The sequence below is a fragment of the Engystomops pustulosus genome, chromosome 7, assembly GCF_040894005.1.
Source record: "Engystomops pustulosus chromosome 7, aEngPut4.maternal, whole genome shotgun sequence".
NCBI lineage: Eukaryota > Metazoa > Chordata > Amphibia > Anura > Leptodactylidae > Engystomops > Engystomops pustulosus.
Window position 1 is genome coordinate 78,100,855 of NC_092417.1, and position 24,915 is coordinate 78,125,769.

Genomic DNA, 24,915 nt, shown 5'->3' on the forward strand with positions numbered 1-24,915 from the left:
AGCTGCAGCTCTAGTGTTCGCCCTCCATCTACCGCAATGCTAATGTCTGGATGAATGGACAAGCTGTGCGCCTAAAACAGGCACTGGGTCCCGTTATCTAAAGGAGGCAGATTTCCTTTAGTCTAGACTGCCTCTGGGGCTTGTAGTTTGTGTCGCGCTTGAAACACCGGCTTTAAAGGGAGAGGGTCTCTAATAACGGACTTCAATTACCAGAATGCAATGCGTAACAAACCACCGACCCCCTTTTGTGTAGGTACCTTGGGGGTTGTAGTTTTATCAAATGAGATCTGTGCTCATTGGTAAGAGGTGCTTATGAGGGGCACAAGACTACATTTCCCAGGAGCCCCCGCGTGCTGCGGCTCGTAGTTCTTCGAGCCTGTAATGTGCAGCTGGACGGAGGGGGCTCGTGTGGTCCAGGGATGAGCTTGAGATAAGAGGAGGAGGGACAGGGACAAAGGCCTGAGCGGCGGCGGCGGCGGTACCGAGAGGGTCCGACTGCTATGAGGTATGTGACGTCTCCACTCCCTTCCCCCCTGTATATTATATGCACCCCCACATCTATACACTGTACAGTATATACCGCGATTACACGTCCCCAAACTCTACATCCTGTATATATATATATATTGTATGCACCCGTGAGATCTACACACACGTTCTTCCAATATGTACAACACACAATGTGCAAATATATACTACATACATATACACCCCATGGGGCTTCATGCACACCGCAAATACAGACACCAGGCTGTATACACACCCCAAGTATAGGAATTTGGGATCCAGGCACACCCCAAATATATAGGCACGGGGCTCCAGGCACACCCCAAATATATAGGCACGGGGCTCCAGGCACACCCCAAATATATAGGCACGGGGCTCCAGGCACACCCCAAATATATAGGCACGGGGCTCCAGGCACACCCCAAATATATAGGCACGGGGCTCCAGGCACACCCCAAATATATAGGCACGGGGCTCCAGGCACACCCCAAATATATAGGCACGGGGCTCCAGGCACACCCCGATTGTATAGGCACGGGGCTCCAGGCACACCCCGATTGTATAGGCACGGGGCTCCAGGCACACCCCGATTGTATAGGCACGGGGCTCCAGGCACACCCCGATTGTATAGGCACGGGGCTCCAGGCACACTCCGATTGTATAGGCACGGGGCTCCAGGCACACCCCGATTGTATAGGCACGGGGCTCCAGGCACACCCCGATTGTATAGGCACGGGGCTCCAGGCACACCCCGATTGTATAGGCACGGGGCTCCAGGCACACACTCTATACCAGTGGTGGCGAACCTATGGCACGGATTCAAGCCATCTGAATCTTCCTGCAGTTCCAGGCAACTTAAGAGATCCTCTCAACGCTATTTTAAAGTGACAAATTATTGACTGTTTGGAACTGCGGGAAAAGTGAGAACGTGTGGACAGAACTGCATTATCTTTGGAGGTCATCCTGCTGGACCCACCATTCTTCCTGTACAAAGAGACCCTGGAGAGAAGCTCCAATGATAGACGTCTCTCCTTCTTTTAACTGTATTGGTGGCCTCAGGGGCTGATATGATTGAAAGATGTGAAAAAACAGGAAGCAATAAGTTACTGCTTTAACTTCCGTGCTGGCACTTCACTGTAAATAACTGGATTTTAGTTGTAGTTTGGGCACTCGGTCTCTAAAAGGTTCGCCATCACTGCTCTATACTATATCTATATATATGGGAAGTCTATAGTAGATCATTGTTTATACCATGGAGTATATATCTTTAGTGACTTCCTTGCTGGCACTTCTACAGATAATCTGTCATATTGTGGGTTATTTATTAGACTCTCTCCCCTCATATTTAGAAATCGGAGATGATAGAATAATTTGTTGCTCCTTATCTTGTAAGATGTAGACTGGGATCATCCATTATGTTGGCCACTCGTCTATGACTGAATGCTTGAAGCAGCAATGAATCGGGATTTAATAGTGGTCTAGTGTGAATTGTATTGTATAAGTATTATGAAAGCGAATCTACCAGCATATGCTGCATTCCGTGGGAAAGATCATTACTAAGAAGAATTTACAGCTTCTTTAGGTCCACAGCCAGCCCATGTTGTTTGCTTATACAGTACACCCAGCATCTATATCTATACTGCTCCAAACAAAGGGAAAATATGCTAGATACATTGGATATTTTAATCATGTGCTGTGAAAATAACATATGGAATAAAACTAGTTTTCTGTTTATAAAATTATATAGACTGCTGTGGGAAAATGAATATGACATCTGACTAGTTGCCATGAGCAACTACAACAATTGTGCCCCAGGACCTTTGTCAATCATTTTGTTTCACTGCTTCCCTTCTTTCAGGACCCATTATAATGACTCCTTTCCTTCATGTAGGACCTGCACTGATTGTTAAATTTTTTTTCACCCTAGGACCTATGTTGATCAGTACTTCCCTAACACATTAAAGGAAATTTACCACCAGGATGAAGGATTATAGACCAAGCACACTAATTTGGTGTTGTGTACCTTCTTTGGCAGGATCCATTCTGATCTCAGCTTCATATGCCCTTGTTTTAAAAATTATGCAAATAGTTCTGAAGGACTCCATAGCGGTTAAATGAGCCTGAAGCCCTTCAGGGTAATTTGCATAATTTTTTAACCTTTAAAAAAAAAATACAAGGGCATAGAAAGCTAAAAGAGCAGATCCAGAAGGGACACACACTAGCATGTAAGTGTACTTTGTCTACTATCCTTGATCCTGGTAGTAGATGTCTTTTATCCCGTTCCCCTCATTATTCTCTGAGCGAAAGTTAAGGATCAGTAGTTCTGTTCACCCTAAGCTATTTGGTTAAGCAATAGAATACAGGCAGTTCACGGGTTACGTACAAGATAGGTTCTTAAATTGAATTTGCATGCAAGTCAGAACTGTTTATTTTATAATTGTAGTTCCAGACATTTTTTTTTTTTTGCCTCAGTGACAATCAGAGTTTTAACATTTTTCGCTGTCATGGGACACAGGATTATCATTACAGACCCCTTACAAGTGTCCATTGTTGCCTGGGACTAAAGTAAAGCATCCAGAGAGCTTCACCAGAGATCAGTGGTGTGTAACTACGGGCCGTTTGTTAGTCGGGGACCGCCTGTACAAGAACTACTGACAACAAAAAGGAGGCTTAGTATGTGACTGTGTAAATTAGTATAGCAGGATATGTAGAAAGTTGCCTGCAAAAGCCAACAAAAAATGAGAATGATTTTAAAAGTGAGTTTTGTCTAACATACTCTGAGCTAACCAGTTCGGACCTAGATGACTGAACGGAAGAGACTTGCTGAAATAATTTATTCTAGGTTCAGTCCAGTAAATCTCATAGCACATAAATCGCACATATCAAGTGTGTTGGACCAAACACACTTGTGAGCATAAATAACAGATGCTTGGTCTGATGCCCATAAAAGATAAAAATGCAGACAGTACAAGGGCTTAAAGGGCACCTACCACCCCGATTCTACCTATAAAGGTAGATCGGGTGGTAGGTGGATGAATGGGACATGAGGATAGCCCTTTTGTGGGCTAATCCTCACGTCCCAGTTATCTTTTATACATGAGATATGAGGCTACAAGTCACGTCTACTCCACGCCCCAGTAGCCATGTTACTCCGCCCACCATTTAATCCTCGTCTGAGTCCCCCGGCATCTGCGGCCTTCTGCGCATGCGCAGTAGCTCCGGCCCCGGGGCCGCGGCCGTGCAGCCGAAGGCCTGCGTTCTGCCCATGTGCAGAACGCAGGGGACTAGGACAAGGGCGCGCAGCTACGAGGAGCTGCGCGCCGAAGATTAAATGGTAGGCGGAGTAACGTGGCTACTGGTGCGTGGAGTAGCCACGACTAGAAGCCTTATGTCCGGCTACTACACGCCCCAGTAGCAGCATAAAAAAAATGTACATATGCCTGCAATAAAGTTTTCTAAAAGATAGCGGGGACGTGAGGATTAGCTCTAAAAAGGGCTATCCTCACGTCCCATTCATCCACCTACCACCCCTTCTACCTTTTATAGGTAGAATCGGGGTGGTAGGTTCCCTTTAAATTGGGTTCTCTCATTATGCACAGAAGTTGGCATAGGACCACCCCCTTGTTAGAGACCTTTCATTTTGTCTTTTAAAGATTAGCTCTGAAACCTGGCCGTTCATATTACATAGCAATATGGCCCATAATGCAGTGTCCTGTGTTGTATAAAATGTGCTGCTGTGATAAGACATACATGAACTGTATATGACTAAAATCACATGATGTAAAATGTTTGTTTTACTTAATTTCACTTGCTGAAAAAAAATCTCCCTGCATTTGTGGATTAATATCATCTGCACCAGAGCTAGAACTCTGCTTGGCAAGAGACGTGACATTTTTGCTATGGGCAGATGTTAAGGGGCATTTGAGGCCCTGCTTGAGCTGCTGAGTATTACTGTGAGTAGTGTGGCACAGAGGAGGATTAAGTATTATGTGACTTTATCTCAGCGCAGGAATTAAATGGAATTTATCTATTCCCAAACCAATAAGAGTGCCATATATCAGCCTTTATATGGATAGAAACCTCCCCTCATGGCCACAAACTGATTATTCAGTGCAGAGATAACCATCTTTTTCTGGAGGTGTAGATCATCCTGCAAGTGCACCAGGGGCAGGTCTGAATTGCCTCACTTGACTACAAACAGATGACAAAGTGCCATATGCTGCATTTCTGGATCGCTCTCTGTGGCAACAATAATATGTTTCTGCTCCTATTATTGGCTCTTATGAAGCAATATGGATGACATTTTTAAGTGCTGGGGTTAATTTCACCGGGGACTGTGTGTAAGGAGACTATCGTTGGACATCATGTCTCTTCTCTTTTCCTCAGGTGAAGTTGCTATGGGATGTGGCAGTGATTCTTGCTGACTGGGTCGTGTGGATCCTGTGCACACATTCTCCACTTTCATTTTTGGACATCTTAGATGATAGTATCCCTGCTGTGTGAGGGAGCAGCGGATGACCAAGATAAATGTCTGGAGCTACTGGCCTAGGTGTTTGTAGCTGACACTTGCTTACATCTCTGGCACATGGACCTTAAGTTTTACAGCCAGAGCTCATAGGAGTGCCGGTGTGGAGGCTCATGCTGTGGAGAAGTTGGACTCGTGGTCTCCGGGTAGCTTGGGGGTGGTCCTCAGGATGAGGTGCTCCCTAAGAATGTGGCTCCTTAGCACCTCCATTCTGCTTTTCATCATGTCCCTCCTCTTTACCTTCTCTCACAATGGGACAGAGGCTCCACTGTACGCAGAGCTTGGGGAATGGTCATCAGCAGAGGGGCATCCAGTCCGGCTAGTACCAGGCTACCCTGGGGTCAGGCATCGCCCATCTTCTCTCCAGCTCTCAAAGGACTGCTCATGTCGTCACTGCCTGAGGCAGCCTGGAGGATCTACCTGGTTTGACAGTCACTACAATGCCGCTATCTCCCCTGTGTGGACCCTTGAAAACCAGGAGTTGCCAACAGATGTCCAGCATTGGTGGATGGTAAGTGCCTGTGTGTCAAAGAAGGGCTGAACTAAAACAATCTAAAATTTAGCAAAATCTCCTTCAATCCATTCCCTGCTGCCCCTATCTCATCCCTGGTATTACAGCTTAGTTTAACTGAAGTGAATGGGTCTGATCTGCAATACCTTCATGACAGAAAATTATATCCTGGCGCCACCATTCTACCAGAGACGCCCTTTAGGTGCTAGGTCAGAAATGAGCCCTGGGTTACAAGTGATAAACGCTGGAGGCAGCATGTAAGTCTATGCTAAATGCATGCTGTCTCCAATATAGCAGAATTGATGTTTTATTCTGAACAAGGATTTAAATGATGGATACTAAAAAAAAAAAAACATAAAAATTTCTTAAACACACATTTTACATATAATCTTGTCATATAATGACAACAAACACCATTCACGTAAATACAGTTTGCCCTGAAAAACACAAACCCTCAACCGGGACAAAAAAAATGTTTTGTTTGGTGATGCAAGAACAATTCCTTGATCAAATTTTTTGGGTATTCTGCAATATAAGTAAAACCTAAAAATCTGTTGGGATTTACCACAGTTTTACAAATTCATAGAACTTATTACCTAAGCAGTATGGTAAATGGCACTTTTATTGAGTGCCCAGAATAATGGGACAGAAAAATCCATCTCATCCTGCAAAAAAAAAATATTATAAGGCTATATCAACAACAAAAAATTAATTGCACAAAAATAATTGCCATTTTCTATAGGATGAATCTTTTTTGGGTAGGAAGGGGAGTGTATAAGTTGTGTAGGACTACATCGGGGTACACATCGTTTTGCCACCATTCAAATGTGAGTACACAGTGATTAAGAGGTTGTACACTTCCTAAAATGGTATCAGTGAAGTTTTCAGTTAGTCCCTCAACAGTGACCCCTTCTCCAGCATCGTAATGCATTAGAAATAAAGGTTTGGTCTTATTCAAAAGCATTTTTTTTCTTGAAAGGCTGAACATTTTTTTAAAGGTGTTTAAACTAACAAAACTATATAAATCTTTAGGTTCGTACTGACCCAATGAATTAACAAATGTGTCATCTGGTTTGGACACTGATTTTTCATCACACTAACACACATTGCACTGTGGAGTATTTGGCTTGTTGTAATCTACCGAGTATAAGCCGACCTGAGTATAAGCAGAGACCCCTAATTTTACCATCAAAAACTGGGAAAACCTATTGACTCGAGTAATAAATGCATTGGTCACAGTCTCCACCAGTCTGTAGCCAGCCTGCCCCCAGTAGTATACAGCTTGCCCCCAGTAGTATACAGCTTGCCCCCAGTAGTATACAGCTTGCCTCCAGTAGTATACAGCTTGCCCACAGTAATATACAGCCTGCCCACAGTAGTATACAGCCCAGCATTAAAAAAAAAAAACAAATAAAAACTTATATAATCACCCTCCGGTGGCCCCGACGTGCAGCGCTGCTCCCCTGATGTCCGCGTGGGTCCTCTTCTGGCTTCCGCGCCCATCTTCTTTCTTCTCTAACTTCGTGCTGGGCACCGCCATTGATCTCCCCCGGACGGCGCCTAGTATGAGGCGCCGCTGCTGACGTCATACTAAGCGCCACCTGGTAGAAAAACATGGCGGCGCCCAGCATGAAGTTAGAGAAGAAAGAAGACAGGCGCCGAAGCCAGAAGAGGACCCACGCTGACATCGGGGGAGCAACACTGCACGTCGGGGCCACCAGAGAGTGAGTATATAAGTTTATTATTTTTAAAAAAATTTTTTTTAGTATATATATATATATATATATAATATATGTGTGTATTGACTCGTGTATAAGCCGAGGGGACGTTTTTCAGCACATTTTTTGTGCTGAAAAACTCGGCTTACACACGAGTATATATGGTAACTTAATCTTCTCTCTAGCGTTTCCTCTCCACTAGGACACCGACTATTTAGAAGAGAAAAGAAAATCTCGTTGATGACCCTGCCTGTTTCTCAACCTTATCACACCCTTACTTATGCTTGTTTCCTCTGGGCTACTCCTTTTTCCCCACTTTTGACCATATGCCACATTGTTTGTAATTTGTGTCTTCCCTTTAGATGCTTCAGCCTCAGTTCCGGTCCCACAACACCCTAGAGATCTTGACCCAACTTTTCCAGATCATTCCTGGCCAAAACCCCTACAAGCAGCAAGACCCCCTTCTTTGCAGACGCTGTGCTGTGGTTGGAAATTCTGGCAACCTGCGAGGATCTGGCTATGGAAAGGACATTGACAACCACAGCTTTATCATGAGGTAGGATGGACACATACAACCCTGTGCCCAGACCCCTTATTTTATACAGGGGGGGGGGGAGTAGTCAGCCGCCAATTGTGCAGGTTCTCCAACTTAAAAAGATGATAGGCCTGTAATTGACAGCAAAGGTACTCCTCAACTATGAGACAAAATGTCATTTTTTTTTTTTTTTTTTTTAAGATTTTATTTTTAAATTATGGGGGAAAATAAGTATTTGGTCAATAACAAAAGTTCATCTCAATACTTCATCTTAATACTTTGTTATATATCCTTTATTGGCAATGACAGAGGTCAAATGTTTTCTAGAAGTCTTCACAGGGTTGGCACACACTGTTTCTGGTATGTTGGCCCACTCCTACATGCAGATCTCCTCTAGAGCAGTGATGTTTTGGAGCTGTCGCTGGGCAACATGGACTTTCAACTCCCTCCAAAAGTTTTCTATGGGGTTGAGATCTGGAGACTGGCTAGGCCACTCCAGGATCTTGAAATGCTTCTTATAAAGCCATTCCTTTGTTGCATGGGTGGTGTGATTGGGATCATTGTCCTGCTGAAAGACTCAGCCAAGTTTAATCTTCAATGCCCTTGCTGATGGAAGGAGGTTTGCACTAAAAATCTCATGATCCATGGCCCTATTAATTTTTTCATGTAAACAAATCAGTTGTCTTGGTCCCTTTGCAGAGAAACAGCCCCAAAGCATGATGTTTCCACCCCCATACTTTACACTAGGTATGGTGTTCTTTGGATGCAACTCAGCATTCACTTAATGTAATACTTTAGGACTGATAATAATGTTAAGTGTCTATAGGTTATTATATTTCTGGAAAATTATCTGTAGAGGTTCTCAGAAGTAGATATGTGACATTATGAAGTTTGGTTCCTCCCTATAAGTAAGGGAATCGCCACTATAGCTCAACTATAGAAGATGCTACACTGAGGTCCTTTGAGCAATTACGTTCTGAGTTTGACCATCCACGCTCCTGTTTTTATCAATTTCTTCAAATCAGGCATGCAATAACTCAACAGGAACATTCCTGAATGATTTAAAAAAAGTCAGCCCACAACATAGTAGTGAAAACGATAATTAATAAGAGGGATACACTCAGAATCATTTCAGTAAACTATTCGTATCTACGAGACGCCCATATTAAGCAATTCCCTGTAGAATTAATGTCCAAGTGCGGTTGGGATGTGGGAACTATTACCGAGGATCAATGGCAGGAGATACTGGAGTCTACACCCAGAGTGGCGGTTAGTGAGGGGCAGAAATTGTCCAACTTGTATCTGCTGCATAGCGTTTATTTCACCCCTGTCAGGCTGTTTAAGATGGGATACAGAGGTGATCATTGTTGCCCCAGATGCAACAGATCTAGGTTACGCTACTATTGGCAAGAAGTTCTTGATATGATTGGTCAGACATACTCCGCAGTGATTACACGTAATCCTCTTGTATGTATTTTAGGTTGTGTATCTGAATTGCAGCTGTCTGAGAGTCATAGATTGGCAGTACTCTGAATGCTTTATATAGCCAAGAAACTTGTTGCCCTCTATTGGAAAGACAATGAGCCTCCACAAGTCTCAGAATTTATTTCTAGGGCCAATCTTTTAATACGACTGGATAAATTTGTCTACCAAAAGCAAAATTCGATTACAAAATTTGATTCCATATGGGGCCCCTGGCTTGATACCCCAGGATTGGCTCCTCTAACCCTTGCTAGGGTTAGAATAATTTGTGGTAGTGTAAGATAATTGTCATCACCATTCTACTAAACCATGGCAGATAACGTAGATAAAGATCCATGACTCTCTGGCAATCGCTAATTGATGTTAATGTTTGTTCTATACATATGCATGTTTGACCTAATGTATATTATGTAATGTGTGAAGCGTGCAAGGTTTGCAGGGCTCTTCGATGGACTTTCTTTCAGACCTTATACGCCCAAACAGATGAGCACTGGATACGAGCTGTATGCAAACGCCTGTTCTGCATTGATACCTGGACATTCTACTCACCAAGCAGGGGAAGGGAGGGGGTGGGGTTAGTATTTGTCTACTGTTCACACTATTTAAATGCGGAAAAAAATGCTAAACTACTGTCTGGTTTTCAATAAAAATTTTATTTGACCGAAAAAAAATTATGGTAGTCCCTGTTATCTGCTATTATAGGCTATTCACCTGTGTAACAGCCTGCAATAACGAATAACATGAAGGAATGGATTGAATTCTCTTGTACAGTACATGGCGGCGCATTGCTTGTCTGTGCGTTACTGTGTGTAACCAGAATGAAGCGCCGTAAAGCTTGCTTGTAAAGTGGTAAGCAGGGCACTGCAGGTTGAAACAGTTACACACTTGGCATACTAAAAATAACCGTAAGCCTCTTGTCTTTTAGGATAAACCAAGCTCCAACACTTGGATTTGAAAATGACGTGGGCTCTAGAACGACTCACCACTTCATGTATCCAGAAAGTGCTAAAAATCTCCCCACCAATGTCAGCTTTGTATTGGTTCCATTCAAAGCTCTGGATCTCTTGTGGATCACCAGTGCCCTCTCCACTGGGCAGATTCGCTTGTAAGTACCCGGGGTTCATTCAGTGGTTACATCGATAAGGGGGATCTATAAATAATGTTATATTCATACCTGGTTTCCCATTCACTGGGATGTGCATAATTATACTAATATGACTGAACCATTGACCTTACAAGGACATCTTAGAATTGTACTATAACCATATGGGGTGAACAGGAGCTCAGTTGCAGGTCCTGCGGCTCACCACTATATAGAAAATGCAGTAGATCCAAATTTGTGAATATTGTTATTAAAACTGAACCTTTAAAGAGGACCTATCGGGGCGATTCTGAACATTTAATAACCCACAGGTTCTTTATCAAATTCTTCCATAGCCGCTATAAAAAAAAAACCTTTATACTTACCTTGATCTAGTGCTCCCCGTGCTATGAAGCCGATGTACTACACCTTGGCTTCATTGCGCTTGTGCTGTAGTTCAGAACACAAGAGATGGGGCAGAAGCACTTCATCGGACTCCTCTATAGGCAAGTATAACGTTTTTTGTTTTATAGCGGCCATGTTAAAGCAAAAAAGGGGGGAATATGTAAAACGCATATAATAATGAGAAATGTCAATATACTATCCAATTATAACAGAGAAAGATTGAGAAAAACTGTTAAGCCCCATAAACCTCAACTCTGGGGGGCGCAGCCCTAAACAGCCGCCACCTCGACAGGAGCCCGTCCCTACATAAAAAAGACCCTATTGCAACCTAAACTGGTCATAGTCCCAAATAAATGGTAGTTATGTAAAGTACAATCCTGACATGGCATGTTTCGCACATGTTGGATCATCAGGGGACACCACAATAACCAGATGTTGTTAGTGTGTGGACAAAGAGAATTCTACAAATGGTGAGTGTAGAAATAGGTCAAGCGGTGTAGTAGTAGCCATGATAGAAACTGCTGTTGTACTTCTAGCTCTGTGGATCCAGCCTTTGAATTGGTCATCAATAAAGTTGTGGGACGATCCTAAACCCATCCTTGTAGGGGCAGATGGCATCCTCTGCATCCTCTGTTCTAGCATGGAACTTTGAAAAGACCTGTCCTGTACGATTTACAGTTCTTCTTCTTTTGGATGTTTTGGTCACATATAAAACTCTTCTTCAGTTTCTTCAGTATATTTGACTTTGAAATCTACCATCAAATCATGCAAGATAAACCAGGGGCACTTACTCATAGATCCAGGCACTGTAATTTTGGTAATCTTCTTATGTTTTTTTTTTTTCCAGGGCCTCCTTCCTGCTAAAATCAACTGTTACAATTATGCTAATGACCCTGAGTAGTGGGTGTTTCCAGAGCCCAGCATTGATGTATTTTCACAGGCTGTTACAATGAGCAGAGCAGATCTCTCCTCCCCCTACACTTATCACACAAGCAGAATGAGAGAACAGGGGTTGGTGAGACATGTTCTGATTATTGTAACAGCCTTTGAATCAGCAGAACTGAGCAGCTTGGGTAACACCCCTAGACCATTTTAGCATAAAGTTTATTCTCTAGAGGGAAGGATAACAGATATAAGAAGATTACCACAGTCACAGTGCCTGGATCTATGTCCCAAGTTTATCATGCTTGATTTTGATGGTAGATTTTCTTTAATTAAATGATTATGAGGCATTTAATGGATTGATAAGATACTAAGTTTAAGTGATTTTATTTTATGTTAATTTCAATTAAGATAGTAGTCAGCGTTTTTATCACAGATTAGTCAGCGTTTTATTTTTTATGCTGATTTATGCTGATAAAGTTCTGGCAATAATGTACTGTAATTGTTGAATTCACTGATCCTACTTGTCTCCTCTTTTCAGCACATATGCTCCAGTGAAGGCTTTCCTGCGAGTGGATAAGGATAAGGTGAGGACATGGATTCAGGATTAAGGCTAAAACTTGTGCTATAGCTGTTACATAAGCGGCTCCTGGAAGTGGAAATCGGCTACATGGGGTAGAAAACGTGGGATGAGCAAAGCTGTAGAAGGGGCAAATCAGCAAGAAGAGCATTGAGTAGAAAGATGGGAATAGTGAAGGGAGCTATACAAACAAAATGAGGTATAGAAGGGAATAAGAGAGAAAAGATGGGAGTACCAAGGAGGCGGAGAAGTAGGATGGGTAGAGCCAAATGCATCTCGCTCATCAATGTGGTTCTTCCGGTGTAGAAACTCACATATGCTGCTAGAGGTTCTCTTTGATCTTGGATATATGGGTGGCTGCCCAGACTGCCACAAATCTTCTGTATGTGTGCATGCACTCTGCCCTAGGGTAGGGGAGGCCTGTTATTGGGACAATTCTCTTTTTGTGTTTGTGTCACTGGATGAGGTAATTAATGTTGATCTCTTTTTGCTGATTGTCCATTTATTATGATTGTACTGTGTATTTCCCGGAGGTTGAAACTAAAAATAAAGTGTGTGTTGTGTGTGGTTTTTTTTTTTAAAAGTAGGATGGATAGAGTAGTAGTATAGGCTCTATGGAGCATATTCATGGTGACACCCCCAAAAAGGAAACCATGTAACAAAGCAGAAAAGTGGCCACAGGTGCCGTCATACCTCTGGAAAGGGATGGATTTATATTCTGCTTACATTAGAAAGCGAGTTTTCTATAAATTTGGTATACCTACTTGACGCTGTTGACTTAAAGGGGTACTCCTCACGAAGACCAGATTCCTAAATATACTCAGGATAAAAAAATAACAAATTTGTTATTAACAAAAACACAGAATTTGACAGATGGAACCGATTTGGCAAGATCTGTGCAGCTCTGCGTAATCGGTGTGCGCTATATAAATAAAGGAAATATTATAGATTAATAATTCTTTATTTATATAGCGCCTACAGATTACGCAGCGCTGCACAGAACTTGCCAAACTGGTCCCTGTCCCCATGGGGCTTACAATCTAATCATCCTACCAGTATATCTTGGAGTGTGGGGGGGAAACCAGAATACCCGGAGGAAACCCACGGAGAGTACATAAAAACTCTTTGCAGATGTTGACCTGGGTGCGATTTGAACCCAGGACCCCAGCGCTGCAAAGCAGAAGTGCTACCCACTCAGCCACCGTGCTGCCCAGATATAATTCCAACCTGTCTCTGTCAGTCTTGGAGAATACAATTTCAGTTGCCCCAGGATCCAACAGTAAATCAGAAGTCTAGGGTGGGGCAGGACATTTTGTTTTCCTGTCTGATGCTGCAATGAGCTCCTTTCTGCCTCCAGCCCCAACCCTTGCATTCCAAGATGAGCTCACACACAGACTTCCAGCCAGCAAGCAGCATGAGGAGAGTAAAGCTACAGACAGATAAGGTCTTTATCCAAAGGAGGGGGGAGAGAGGCATACATATAGTGTATATAAACGGGTACCCCGATAATCTAACCACATTTTCAGCACACAGTATCTCATAGCACAGAGGAATCATAGTGGGGCAGATTTATCAAGCTGTCTGAAAGTCAGAATATTTCTAGTTGCCCATCGCAACCGATCACAGCTCCCCTTTAAAATATTCATGAGCACTGGTAAAATGAAAGCTGAGTAAAATTGTAAAGTAAGGGGTTAACAATGATCTTCATTGTGTAAACATCACTATGGATTTGAAAATTTGAGAATTTTCTTCCATGGGTAAACCCCTTCAACACCTTACCATTGCATGACTATGTGAACATCGCGTGTCGATTGCGGTTTCTTGGAAAAGGCTCACGGGCATATTGCCGCAAACAATTACCGGTAACACCCGCGATCGGTGTTAGCAGCATCTTGGCTCAGATCATCGCTCCCCATGATGAGATCAGGGAGCAGTGATCCGTTGCTAAGACAGCCTTGGGTTACACAAAGACCCGAGGCTGTCTCTTTTTCCATTATGCGATTTGTACATTGTAATACATTGATCCTACCATATACTGACATACTACATTATGGCAGCATATGGGGATTTTACAATCCAACAACCCAGGGTTAAAGAACCATAGGGGTTCTGAAAAAAATATTTTTAAAAAATTAATTTAAAAAAAAGCTAAAAACATTAATTTAAAAAAACCTAAAAATTCAAATCACCTCCCTTTACCTAGAACTGCTATATCTTTCAACAGTAAAAATCATAAACTTGTTAGGTATCACCATGTCCTACAATGTCTAATCTATCAAAATAATAATGTTTTTTACCAGCATTTAACCCTGTAGCGGAAAATAGTGCCCAAAGTTGAAAATGCCACTTTTTTGCCATTTTAAAAAACATAAAAAATTGTAAATTTGTAAATGTGTGAAAGCATTATAAAACCTATACAAATTTGGTATTCCTTTGATCATACCGACCCAAAGAATAAAGTAGACATGTCATTTGGGGCGCACAGTGAAAACGTAAATCCAAGCCCACAATAAAACAGTGCAAATGCATTTTTTTCACCAATTTCTCTGCTTTTGAAATATTTCCCAGTACACGGCATGGAATATTAAATAACGCACTATGAAGTTCAATTTGTTAGACAGAAAACAAGGCCATATACAGCTCCTTACAATAAAAAAAAAGTTATGGATTTTTGAAGGTGGGGAGTGAAAAATGAAAATGCAAAAACAAGAAAGAGCCTGGTCATTGAGGGGTTAACTTAATGAGGAGGGAGAAGAGTAAGTATGTTGTAATCAAAATACTAACAAAAGTAGAGTGAGTACAAACTATGTTCCCGTTAATTATTTTTTCATTTACTTTTTGTAAAGCGGTTGAATTGGGTAACTTTTGCCAGGAGAGTTAAACCTAGGTGATGAGACCCACCGGTCCAGGAATGATTTTGTTATATGGGATGTTGGTTTATTTTATCGTGTGGCGTTTGGAATTGTTGAAAAGAAAAAGTTAAAAAATGCATAGTGACATTGGTTGTGCAGCGGGGAGTGTGAGGCTGTTGGATCTGTGGCAGGTGCATTAAGTGGTAATGTATAATGTTTGTGGGTGGAGATCATAATGTTCTCACTTTTCCTCCTAAGGTTCAGATCTATAATCCAGCTTTCTTTAAGTACATCCACGACCGGTGGACAGAACACCATGGCCGCTACCCCTCCACTGGAATGCTGGTCTTGTTTTTCGCCCTCCATGTCTGTGATGAGGTAAGTGATGTATGGGCCATGTGATTCCATTCTCATAAATCCCAGTAGTACATAAACTGCAGTTCTGTCCTCATTCTGTCAGTCCATTTCTCCAAGAGATCACAAGATTAATATTGGTAGCATTAATGTGTGGTTATCCGTATCAGGTTTATGGAGGTCCAACATGCAGCACCTTCACTGATACACTTCACTTCAAGTCCACAGTACCAAAACTACGGTAGCTTATGACCAACTGATGTCCACTGTATAGTGGTGGGACGGGGTGCTGCAGCTGAAGCATTTTGGTCATTCAGACTAAGCGGCTATATTTCTAATATGCAGTGTACTGTATAAGCCGACCCGAGTATTAGCTGAGACCCCTAATTTTAACACAAAAAACTGGTAAAACCTATTGACTTGAGTATAAGCCGAGGGTGGGAAATGCATTGGTCACAGCCTCCCCAGTGTATATAGCATGCCAGCCCACTGGAGTATGTAGCCTGCCAAAAAAAAAAAGTGTACTCTCCTTCCTACGCCCCCCCCCCCTTGCATTAATCTACTGTGAATAAAATTCTTATACCTACACAAGATTATTGGTTTACACATTGCTCAATGCAGGGTCAGTTCTTATAGTGCAGTGGTGGCGAACCTATGGCACGGGTCCCCGAGGTGGCACTCTGAGCCCTTTTTGTGGGCAACCAGGCCATGAACCCAGCACAGAGTTTGCCAGACAGGACTCAGGGCTTCCTCCTGCTGTCCAATACAGCCCAGGATGTGCCATGCTCAGCTCCATTTTAAAGCAACATCCTTGGCTGCCAGGGCTACAGGAGGAACAAGAAAGTGTAGACAGAGATTATTGTTGGAGCACCTGCTCTGGGAACGCTGATTGTTCCTCTTCAGGAGACCCTGAATCCAAGTTCTCCATCATCTTTCTATTATATTGGTGAACTCAGGACACCAATACGATTGAAACCTGTGATACAGAAGGGATCAATAAGTTACTGCTTACATTGTCATGTTGGCACTTTGCAACATATAAGTGGGTTTTTGTTGTACTTTGGGCACTCTATCTCCAAAAGGTTCGCCATCACTGTTATAGTGGATCACATTTATGATACTTAATGTCACTCAATTAAACTGAACACTAGAATCTTCAATTTGGTAACCTCTTTTTTTTTTTCGTTTCCTCAGGTGAATGTGTTTGGGTTTGGTGCAGACAATCGGGGAAACTGGCATCACTACTGGGAAAACAACCGCTATGCTGGTGAATTCCGTAAAACTGGAGTACATGATGCAGACTTTGAGGCACAGCTTATTGACACACTTACCCGGGAAGGAAAAATCAAGGTGTACAGTGGGCAGACGGTGTAACTCTGTCCATTGTCAGAGACAATAGGATCCTGGGATAAACCACCGCTTATATTGAAGCCAATGGTTCTGATGTAGAAACTCAGGGGCTTGCTTGGGGTTCCAGAGTTTGATTTTCATTATAAATGCTGAATTCTGGCTCTACAGTCTAACCAGCGAGGATTTGGGGGTGACTGGAATTCATCATCAAATCTTCCCTCCCCTGCACCTTCAAGGAGTCTCCACACTGTAGCGATTCATATTTACTGACAAAAAGGAGGCACTTTATCAGACTTTACCTATGGGTGGCGCCGGTGTGATCTGAATGTATACCCAGACAGGGGACAATTCACTCTACTGGCATTGGGACAGGGGCTGTTCTCACTAATGACAATCTGCTGGAACGTATAAAGCTGGCCTTGTACAATCCTCCTCATTGCTTCAGCCAATCATATTGGAGGCATTTTTTTGACCCAGCTTATGAATTGATCCTTCTACCCAACCAGTGGGTGGTGGAGCAAGAGTAACCCCCATTTGGGGCAGTACTAGCCCTCATCAGTATTAAACACGTATCATTGGAAAGTGACAGTTTTACATGAAGACTGAAAAGTTCTGCAGCTTTGCTAATTGACTACTACAACTGATAACCTGATTTTTACGTTCAAGATCTCTGCTTGTTGTCAATTTACAGAGTCATATGATTGTCCATGCTGCAAACATTGTCACAAAATTCAAACTGTGAGAGCAGCACCAAGTTGGGAAACAATATCAGTGTCTCGCCTATTTCCTTTTGTTGACAGGATACAGAGGTCTTGAAGATGATGGGAGTTGTACAAAATACTTTATTAGAAAGTTTCAGAACTTTTTACATTTATCATTTAATGTGGATTTACTTAAAACCGGATAATTTTTTTTAAAATCTGTAATGATGACCATCATTCACTCCCCCTAAACTTTTCCAGTATTCTGCTCCCATAAAAGTGATGGGTCCATCGTGGTGGGTCCTATCAAGGCTTCTGTATTGTTTTTCCCTCCCCCATTCTCTTAATTTTGTTGCATGTGGACTTATTTTCTGAGGTAACTACAAACAAATGTTTTGGGGTTTCTTATGATTTGACTGTGACAGTGTCCATTTTACATGGTAACAAGTATTAGGGGCATTTCTAGTGCTGTTGGACATTATGCCAGGGACTCTCACAAGATGGCTGCTTGCGTAGAGGTCTGCTGTAGGATTTCTATATGTACTCCACATGCAGTGTGCACCCCTGGCAGCTGCCCTCGCAGGGTGAATTACTCTCACTTCTGCTGTTCTGTCAGTATTCTGACCTGGAGGACTCTTGTATTGGCACCAGGGACGATGACCTGTTTCCAAAGCAACCAATCACTATTCAGCTTTTGATCTCTAAAGTGCACTGTCAAAATGAAATCTGTATTCTGACTGGATGCTTTGGTCGCGTGGTCATTTCCTCTGTGATGGTGATGTCCTAGGCTTGATCACGGCTGTACAGGTTCTCTGTGCATAAAGACTTTATCAGTGTTTGATATAAATGTGACTCTGTGATTTTTCATTTGCTTTAAGCCTTCTGTCTTCTCCTTATTGTGGGGGTTATCAGTATTACTCTCTGTGCACTTTCTAGAGCGATGGTTGTGATGGTGCTGCCCCCAGTGGGAATGTGTAGCAAAGTCTGGAATAATAAACATGAAACACTTGTCATCTGTGGCTGGTTTATTCTCTGCCAATCATGGGAAACCTGAGAGGGGCACGTTTATTTCCATATGGTTGGGAATGATCAACATGAACACAAATGAGAGCTAAAATCGGACTAGTTGGTTTTCAGAAGCAAAGTGACTTTGCGCAGATGAATTTAACGTAAACGTAACTTAATCTATTAAGTAATTTTTATTATATTGCTGAAATGAATAGCAGTTGTGATAACAGTAAACTAATATAGATCAACACCAGCGCTCTAAAGTTTGGGGTCACCCAAACAAATTTCTATTTTCCATGAAAACTCATACATTGACAAGGTTTGAAATATTTTTTTCTTTATTTGAAATAATTTTCTCTTTCAAACTTTGCTTTTATCAAAGAATGTTCCCCTTTCTGCCATTCCAGCATTGCAAACCTTTGGCATTCTAGCAGTTAATTTGCTGAGGTAATCTGGAGAATTTTCACCCCATGCTTCCAGAAGCCTCTCCCACATGTAGGATTGCGTTTATGGGCACTTTTTTCTAACCATATGGTCAAGCTGCTCCCACAACAGCTCAATGGGGTAGAGATCTGGGCACTTCATTACAGATACAATACCAGCTGCCTGCTTCTTCCCTAAAAAGTTCCTGCATAATTTGGAGGTCCTTTTGGGTCATTGTCATTGTCCTGTAGAATGAAATTGGCTTCAATAAAGCACTGTCCACAGGGTATGACTTGGTGTTGCAAAATGGAGTGGTAGCCTTCCTAATTCAAGGACCTTCTACAAATCTCCACTTTATGAGCAACCCCAGACCATCACATGACCTCCACCATGCTTGACAGATGGCATCTTTTTAGTTGTTGTACGTCTCACAAATGTTGTATGAATCAAACACCTCAAGCTTGGATTTGTCTGTCCTAACAATTTTCTCCAATCTCCCTCTGTCCAATGTTTGTGTTCTTCTGCCCATATTAATCTTTTCCTCTCATTAGGCAGTCTTTTTCTTTACCACTTTGTCCTGATGGTCAGAATCCTGGAGCGCCTCTTCGATACTTTCTTCAGTTTCTTGAACAGAAAGTATATTGGAAAATTGGATAACTTTTCATTATACAAACTATGGAGGAAATTTGCTTACCGAAATTTCTATTTCCTTTAGTCCACGAGGCAGCACACATACGGGATTCTTCCCCTAGGTACAACTCAGAAGAGAACAGGTTAACAAGCAGTAGTAGACAATTAAACAATTAGTGTCTTGGCTGACTCCACCTATATAAGGCCGGAGCACACACACAACCCTTGTATGGTATATAGCAGTGGTGGCGAACCTATGTCACGGGTGCCAAAGGTGGCACTCTGAGCCCTCTCAGTGGGCACTCAGGCTGTTTCCCCAGCACAGAATTCATCAAACAGGACTTAAGAGATCCTCCTACAGGACCATGACGTGACATACTCAGCGTTACTTTAAAGTGAGAATTCAGGAAGAATAGATGTGGACATGGTCGGATTTTCATTGGAGCCATTGAAGCTCCTGCTCTTGGCCCCACAATTCTTCCTCTTCAGTGGTTTTTCAAGGGAAGCTCCAATGGCAATATGAATTTTCCCCCCTCCTGTCAACGATAGGTCCTCAGGACCGTTGAAAGCTGTGCTACAGCACGGAGCAGGAAGATTTTAATAAGTTAATGATAGAATTGCTGTGTGGGAACTTTTTAAATAAATAAGTGGATAAGGGTTGCGGTTTGGGCACTCGGTCTCTAAAAGGTTCGCCATCACTGGTATATAGCAATAACGTTTCATCATTTAAGGGCGGGAAAGTTGTCCGTGAGGCAGCACTAAAGGAAATGGAAATTTCGGTAAGCAAATTTCCTCCTTCCTTTTTGTCCGTTCTGCAGCACACATATGGGACTTAGCAAGCAGTACTTATGGCGAGGGATCTTAGTCGCCTGTTGCAGTACCACCTTGTGTAAGGCTAAAACCTTAGGAGGCAGAGAAGTCCATCCTGTATAGATTTATAGACGAGGATGGAGAGGACCACGTGGCTGCTCTGTAGAACTGATAGACGTGACACAGCTCAGCTAAAGAAGCTGATGTAGAGTTGTCTCTCAGCTGGTCTGGAGCTTCATGACCGGAGAGACTCAACAGCATCTCATGGAGTCAATGATCCAAGTGGACAATTTGCCCCTTTTTAAAGTTCTTTGAAATTGTATTGTTTGAAAGAATGGTTCCGAAGACTGTAAAAATCGTTGGTTGTAGGCTGCACACGAAAGTGACATGATGCTTTTTGGCAGAAAGTTGGGAATCCTTGAAGGACAGTGCTTGGAGTTCTGCAATCCTCCTGGACAAAATTGTGGCCATAAAGAATGAACATGATAGGCTGGCTTGAGGATTCTCCTGGCCCTAGGCCAGAAGATGTATCCTTTGTGAGAAGGCGTCCTGAACCTCCACTCCTCTGGCCGGGATGTGTCATGTGACGTCACGTGTCTTCATGCAGGAAGAAGCTAGGACGGCCCGCTGCCTGGACACACAGGTGGATTGGCCAGGTGAGGCAGGCTTAGGGACAGCAACAGCAGCAGGGACATAGAGGGACTCAACCGAGCTTCCTGGGCCTGGCGCCCCCTCAGCATTGCGGCTGCGGCAGCTATGGTCAATGGGGCAAAGCCCTACTAGGTACACGGCGTGCATAATTTATGGTTCAGCTGTGGGTCCTGGGCTGGCCATTAGCATCACTGCTACGGTGGTAGTAACGCCACAATTTACAATAAGTGTCTTGGCTGACTCCCCCTATATAAGGCCGGAGCGCACACACAACCCTTGTATTTCTTTTTCTCTTAGGTATTACAGAAGAGTTCAGGGCCTGTGTGTCTACACAGAAAAAAGGAAAAAAAAAATATCCACATAATAAGTTTTACAGGTCCTCTGTGTCTTTACACAGAACACTTGGATGGACCGCCCCGGGCTGTATACCATTGCATGCGGTTCCTTGTCCCGGAGGAGCCTGTACAGCTATTCTGTTTTTACAGGGGCAATAGCTGAGGCTGTGGTGTGTATCAGCCACCGGCAGATGAGATCGCTCCTGCATCTCCTACCTGCTGGGCCTTGTGGTTCATCAACCCTGCGTGCCTCACCAGCAGATGCCTGGATCCCCTCCTGCATAGGCCGCAGCTCAGGCTGTATACCATACCACTGCTGGTCTCTGGCCTGGAGGAGCCTGTACAGCTATCCTGTCTTTACAGGGGTAATAGCTGAGGCTGTGGTGTAGATTGGCCACCATGTACCCGGCACATGAGATTGCTCCTTCATCTCCTACCTGTTGGGCCTTGTGGTTCATCAACCCTGCGTGCCTCACCATCAGATGCCTGGATGGCCTTCTGCATAGGCCGCAGCCCAGGCTGTATACCATACCACTGCTGGTCTCTGGCCTTGAGGAGCCTGTACAGCTATCCTGTCTTTACAGGGGTAATGGCTGAGGCTGTGGTGTGTATCAGCCACCAAGTACCCACCACATGAGATTGCTCCTTCATCTCCTACCTGTTGGGCCTTGTGATTCATGAACCCTACGTGCCTTCCCATTGGACGCCTATATTGCAGCCCAGGTAAGAGCCTGTACAGCTATCCTGTCCTTACGGGGGTAATAATACAGACTGTGTTGAGTATCTACCACACATCACTGACACGTGAGATTGCTCATGCATCTCCTGGGCCTCGGTTCATCAACTCTGCGTGCCTCACAATTGGACGCCTGGATCGCCTCCTGCATAGGCCGCAACCCAGGTAAGAGCCTGTACAGCTATCCTGCCCTTACAGGAGTAATAGCTGAGGCTGTGGTGTGTATCTACCACACATCACCGGCACGTGAGATCGCTGCTAGCATCTTCTAGCTGCTGGGCCTTGGTTCATTAACCCCTTCCTGTCGTGGCCCTTTTTCGATTTTGCGTTTTCATTTTTCACTCCCCACATTCAAAAATCTGTAACTTTTTTATTTTTCCATGTACAGAGCTGTGTGATGGCTTATTTTCTGCGTAACAAATTACACTTCCAAATGGTGGTATTTAATATTTCATGCTGTGTACCGGGAAGCGGGAAAAAAATTCCAAATGCAGTGAAATTGGTAAAAACCCGCAGTTGTGCCGTAATCTTGTGGGCTTGGATTTTACGGATTTCACTGTGCACCCCAAATGACATGTCTACTTTATTCTTTGGGTCGGTACGATTACGGGGATACCAAATATGTATAGGTTTTATAATGTTTTCATACATTTAAAAAAATTAAAACCTCCTGTACAAAATTTTTTGGGGGGATTTTGCCATGTTCTGGGGCTAATAACTTTTTCATACTTTGGTGTATGGAGCTGTGGGTGGTGTCGTTTTTTGTGGATTTTGATGACGTTTACAATGTTATCATTTTTAGGACTGTACGACCTTTTGATCACTTTTTAGATAATTTAAAAAAAATTTTAAATGGCAAAAAAGTGCCATTTTCGACTTTGGGCGCAATTTTCCGTTACGGGGTTAAACGCAGTGAAAAACCGTTATCATATTTTGATAGATCGGGCATTTTCGGACGTGGCAATACCTAATGTGTTTATGATTTTTACTGTTTATTTATATTTATATCAATTCTAGGGAAAGGGGGGTGATTTGAATTTTTAGTTTTTTTTTATTATAATTTTTTTATTTTAACTTTTTTTTTATTTTTAGTATTTTTCAGACTCCCTAGGGTACTTTAACCCTAGGTTGTCTGATCGATCCTATCATATACTGCCATACTACAGTATGGCAGTATATGGGGATTTTACTACTCATACATTACCATGTGCTGACAGCACATGGTAATGAATGGGTTAACCCGAAGTAGCTTCGGGTCTTCGTGAGACCCGAAGTTACCATGGTGACGGATCGCCGCTCCCCGATGACGTCACGGGGAGCGACGATCCACGGAAAGATGGCGGCGCATGCGCGTCGCCACCTTTGCCGGCGGCAATCAGCGGTAAAACACCCGCGATCCATGCCGGCACCGATCGCGGGTGTTACTGGTAAGCCTTTGCTGCAATATGCAGCAAAGACTTACCGGCTATGGAGAGGGCTCGGCCCGCGAGCCCTCTCCATGTACCGGGATCCGACATGTGACGTACTATTACGTCACATGTCGGTAAGGGGTTAATGGTTATAATTAGAGATGAGCGAGCACTAAAATGCTCGGGTACTCGTTATTCGAGACAAACTTTTCCCGATGGTCGAGTGCTCGTCTCGAATAACGAGCCCCATTGAAGTCAATGGGAGACTCGAGCATTTTTCAAGGGGACCAAGTCTCTGCACAGGGAAGCTTGGCCAAACACCTGGGAACCTCAGAAAAGGATGGAAACACCACGGAAATGGACAGGAAACAGCAGGTGCAGCATGCATGGATGCCTCTGAGGCTGCTTAATCGCACCATTATGCCAAAATTATGGGCAACAGCATGGCCATGACAGAGTGACCGAATGAGGCTAGATAGCATCTAAAACATGCAATAATTGACCCTGACACTATAGGGGACGGCATGCAGAGGCAGCGGCAGCAGTGGCAGGCTAGAGAGTCTCATGGCGACATACCCTAAATGGACTCAGGTTTCACCAAAGGAGGTGAAATGATTTCCTATGTGAACAAAAGGTTGATGGTATATTTAGTCGATAACACAGCATGGTAGCGACATAGTGACCAAGTTCCATAACGTATCTGGTGAAACACCCTAAAAATGAGCCTGACACAGCTCTTTTGATAAGGGGACAACATGTGGAGGCAGCCATGGAGACGACTTCCATGATTAAGAGCGACAGTATGGGGCATTCATATTGCGCTGCTATGATTGCAACTTCAGGTCTCCAGCATGGCGGCGACAGATGGGCCGAGTTCCACTATGTATCTGGTGAAACACCAGAAAATTCTGCCTAACACAGCTCGTTTGATAAGGGGATGATGTGCTGCATATTCTCTCGTGCTCCAGCGTCTGGGGTATAGAGAGTTGAAATGAGACATTGGTGGACGCTGTGGAGGATCGTGGAGGCAAAATGGACAGGAAACAGCAGGGGCAGCATCCATGGATGCCTCTGAGGCTGCCTAATATTGGGATGGAGCTGGCGGTCCACTGCCAGGCGAGCTTTTGCCTGTCCAAGCCCCTGTCTCTCGGCTCCTCCCCACCCAAAATGGGCCTGGGGGCCAGAAGCGTTTACTTTGAAAAAATTATAATTTTCAAATCAGGCCGGGTCGTTTGAATATTTCACCTAGGAATAATGGAATAGCATAGTGGTTCTATTTTTAATTGTTTTTACGGAAATGGTTCCATGATTAAGAGCGACAGTATGGGGCATCCATATTGCGCTGCTATGATTGCAACTTCAGGTCTCCAGCATGGCGGCGACAGATGGGCCGCGTTCCACTATGTATCTGGTGAAACACCTGAAAATTC

The 24,915-nt window shown here is 43.4% G+C and overlaps 1 protein-coding gene across 1 annotated transcript; it reads left to right on the forward strand.

Annotated features, from left to right (window-relative positions):
• Positions 1-265: 265 nt before the first annotated feature.
• Positions 266-18,496, forward strand: ST3GAL2 (ST3 beta-galactoside alpha-2,3-sialyltransferase 2). Its single transcript, XM_072116996.1, has 7 exons — positions 266-505; positions 4,894-5,543; positions 7,624-7,817; positions 10,204-10,383; positions 12,188-12,233; positions 15,337-15,456; positions 16,627-18,496. Exons 2-7 carry the CDS (start codon positions 5,202-5,204, stop codon positions 16,804-16,806), a joined length of 1,062 nt encoding a protein of 353 aa, XP_071973097.1. The 5' UTR covers positions 266-505; positions 4,894-5,201; the 3' UTR covers positions 16,807-18,496.
• Positions 18,497-24,915: the final 6,419 nt, after the last annotated feature.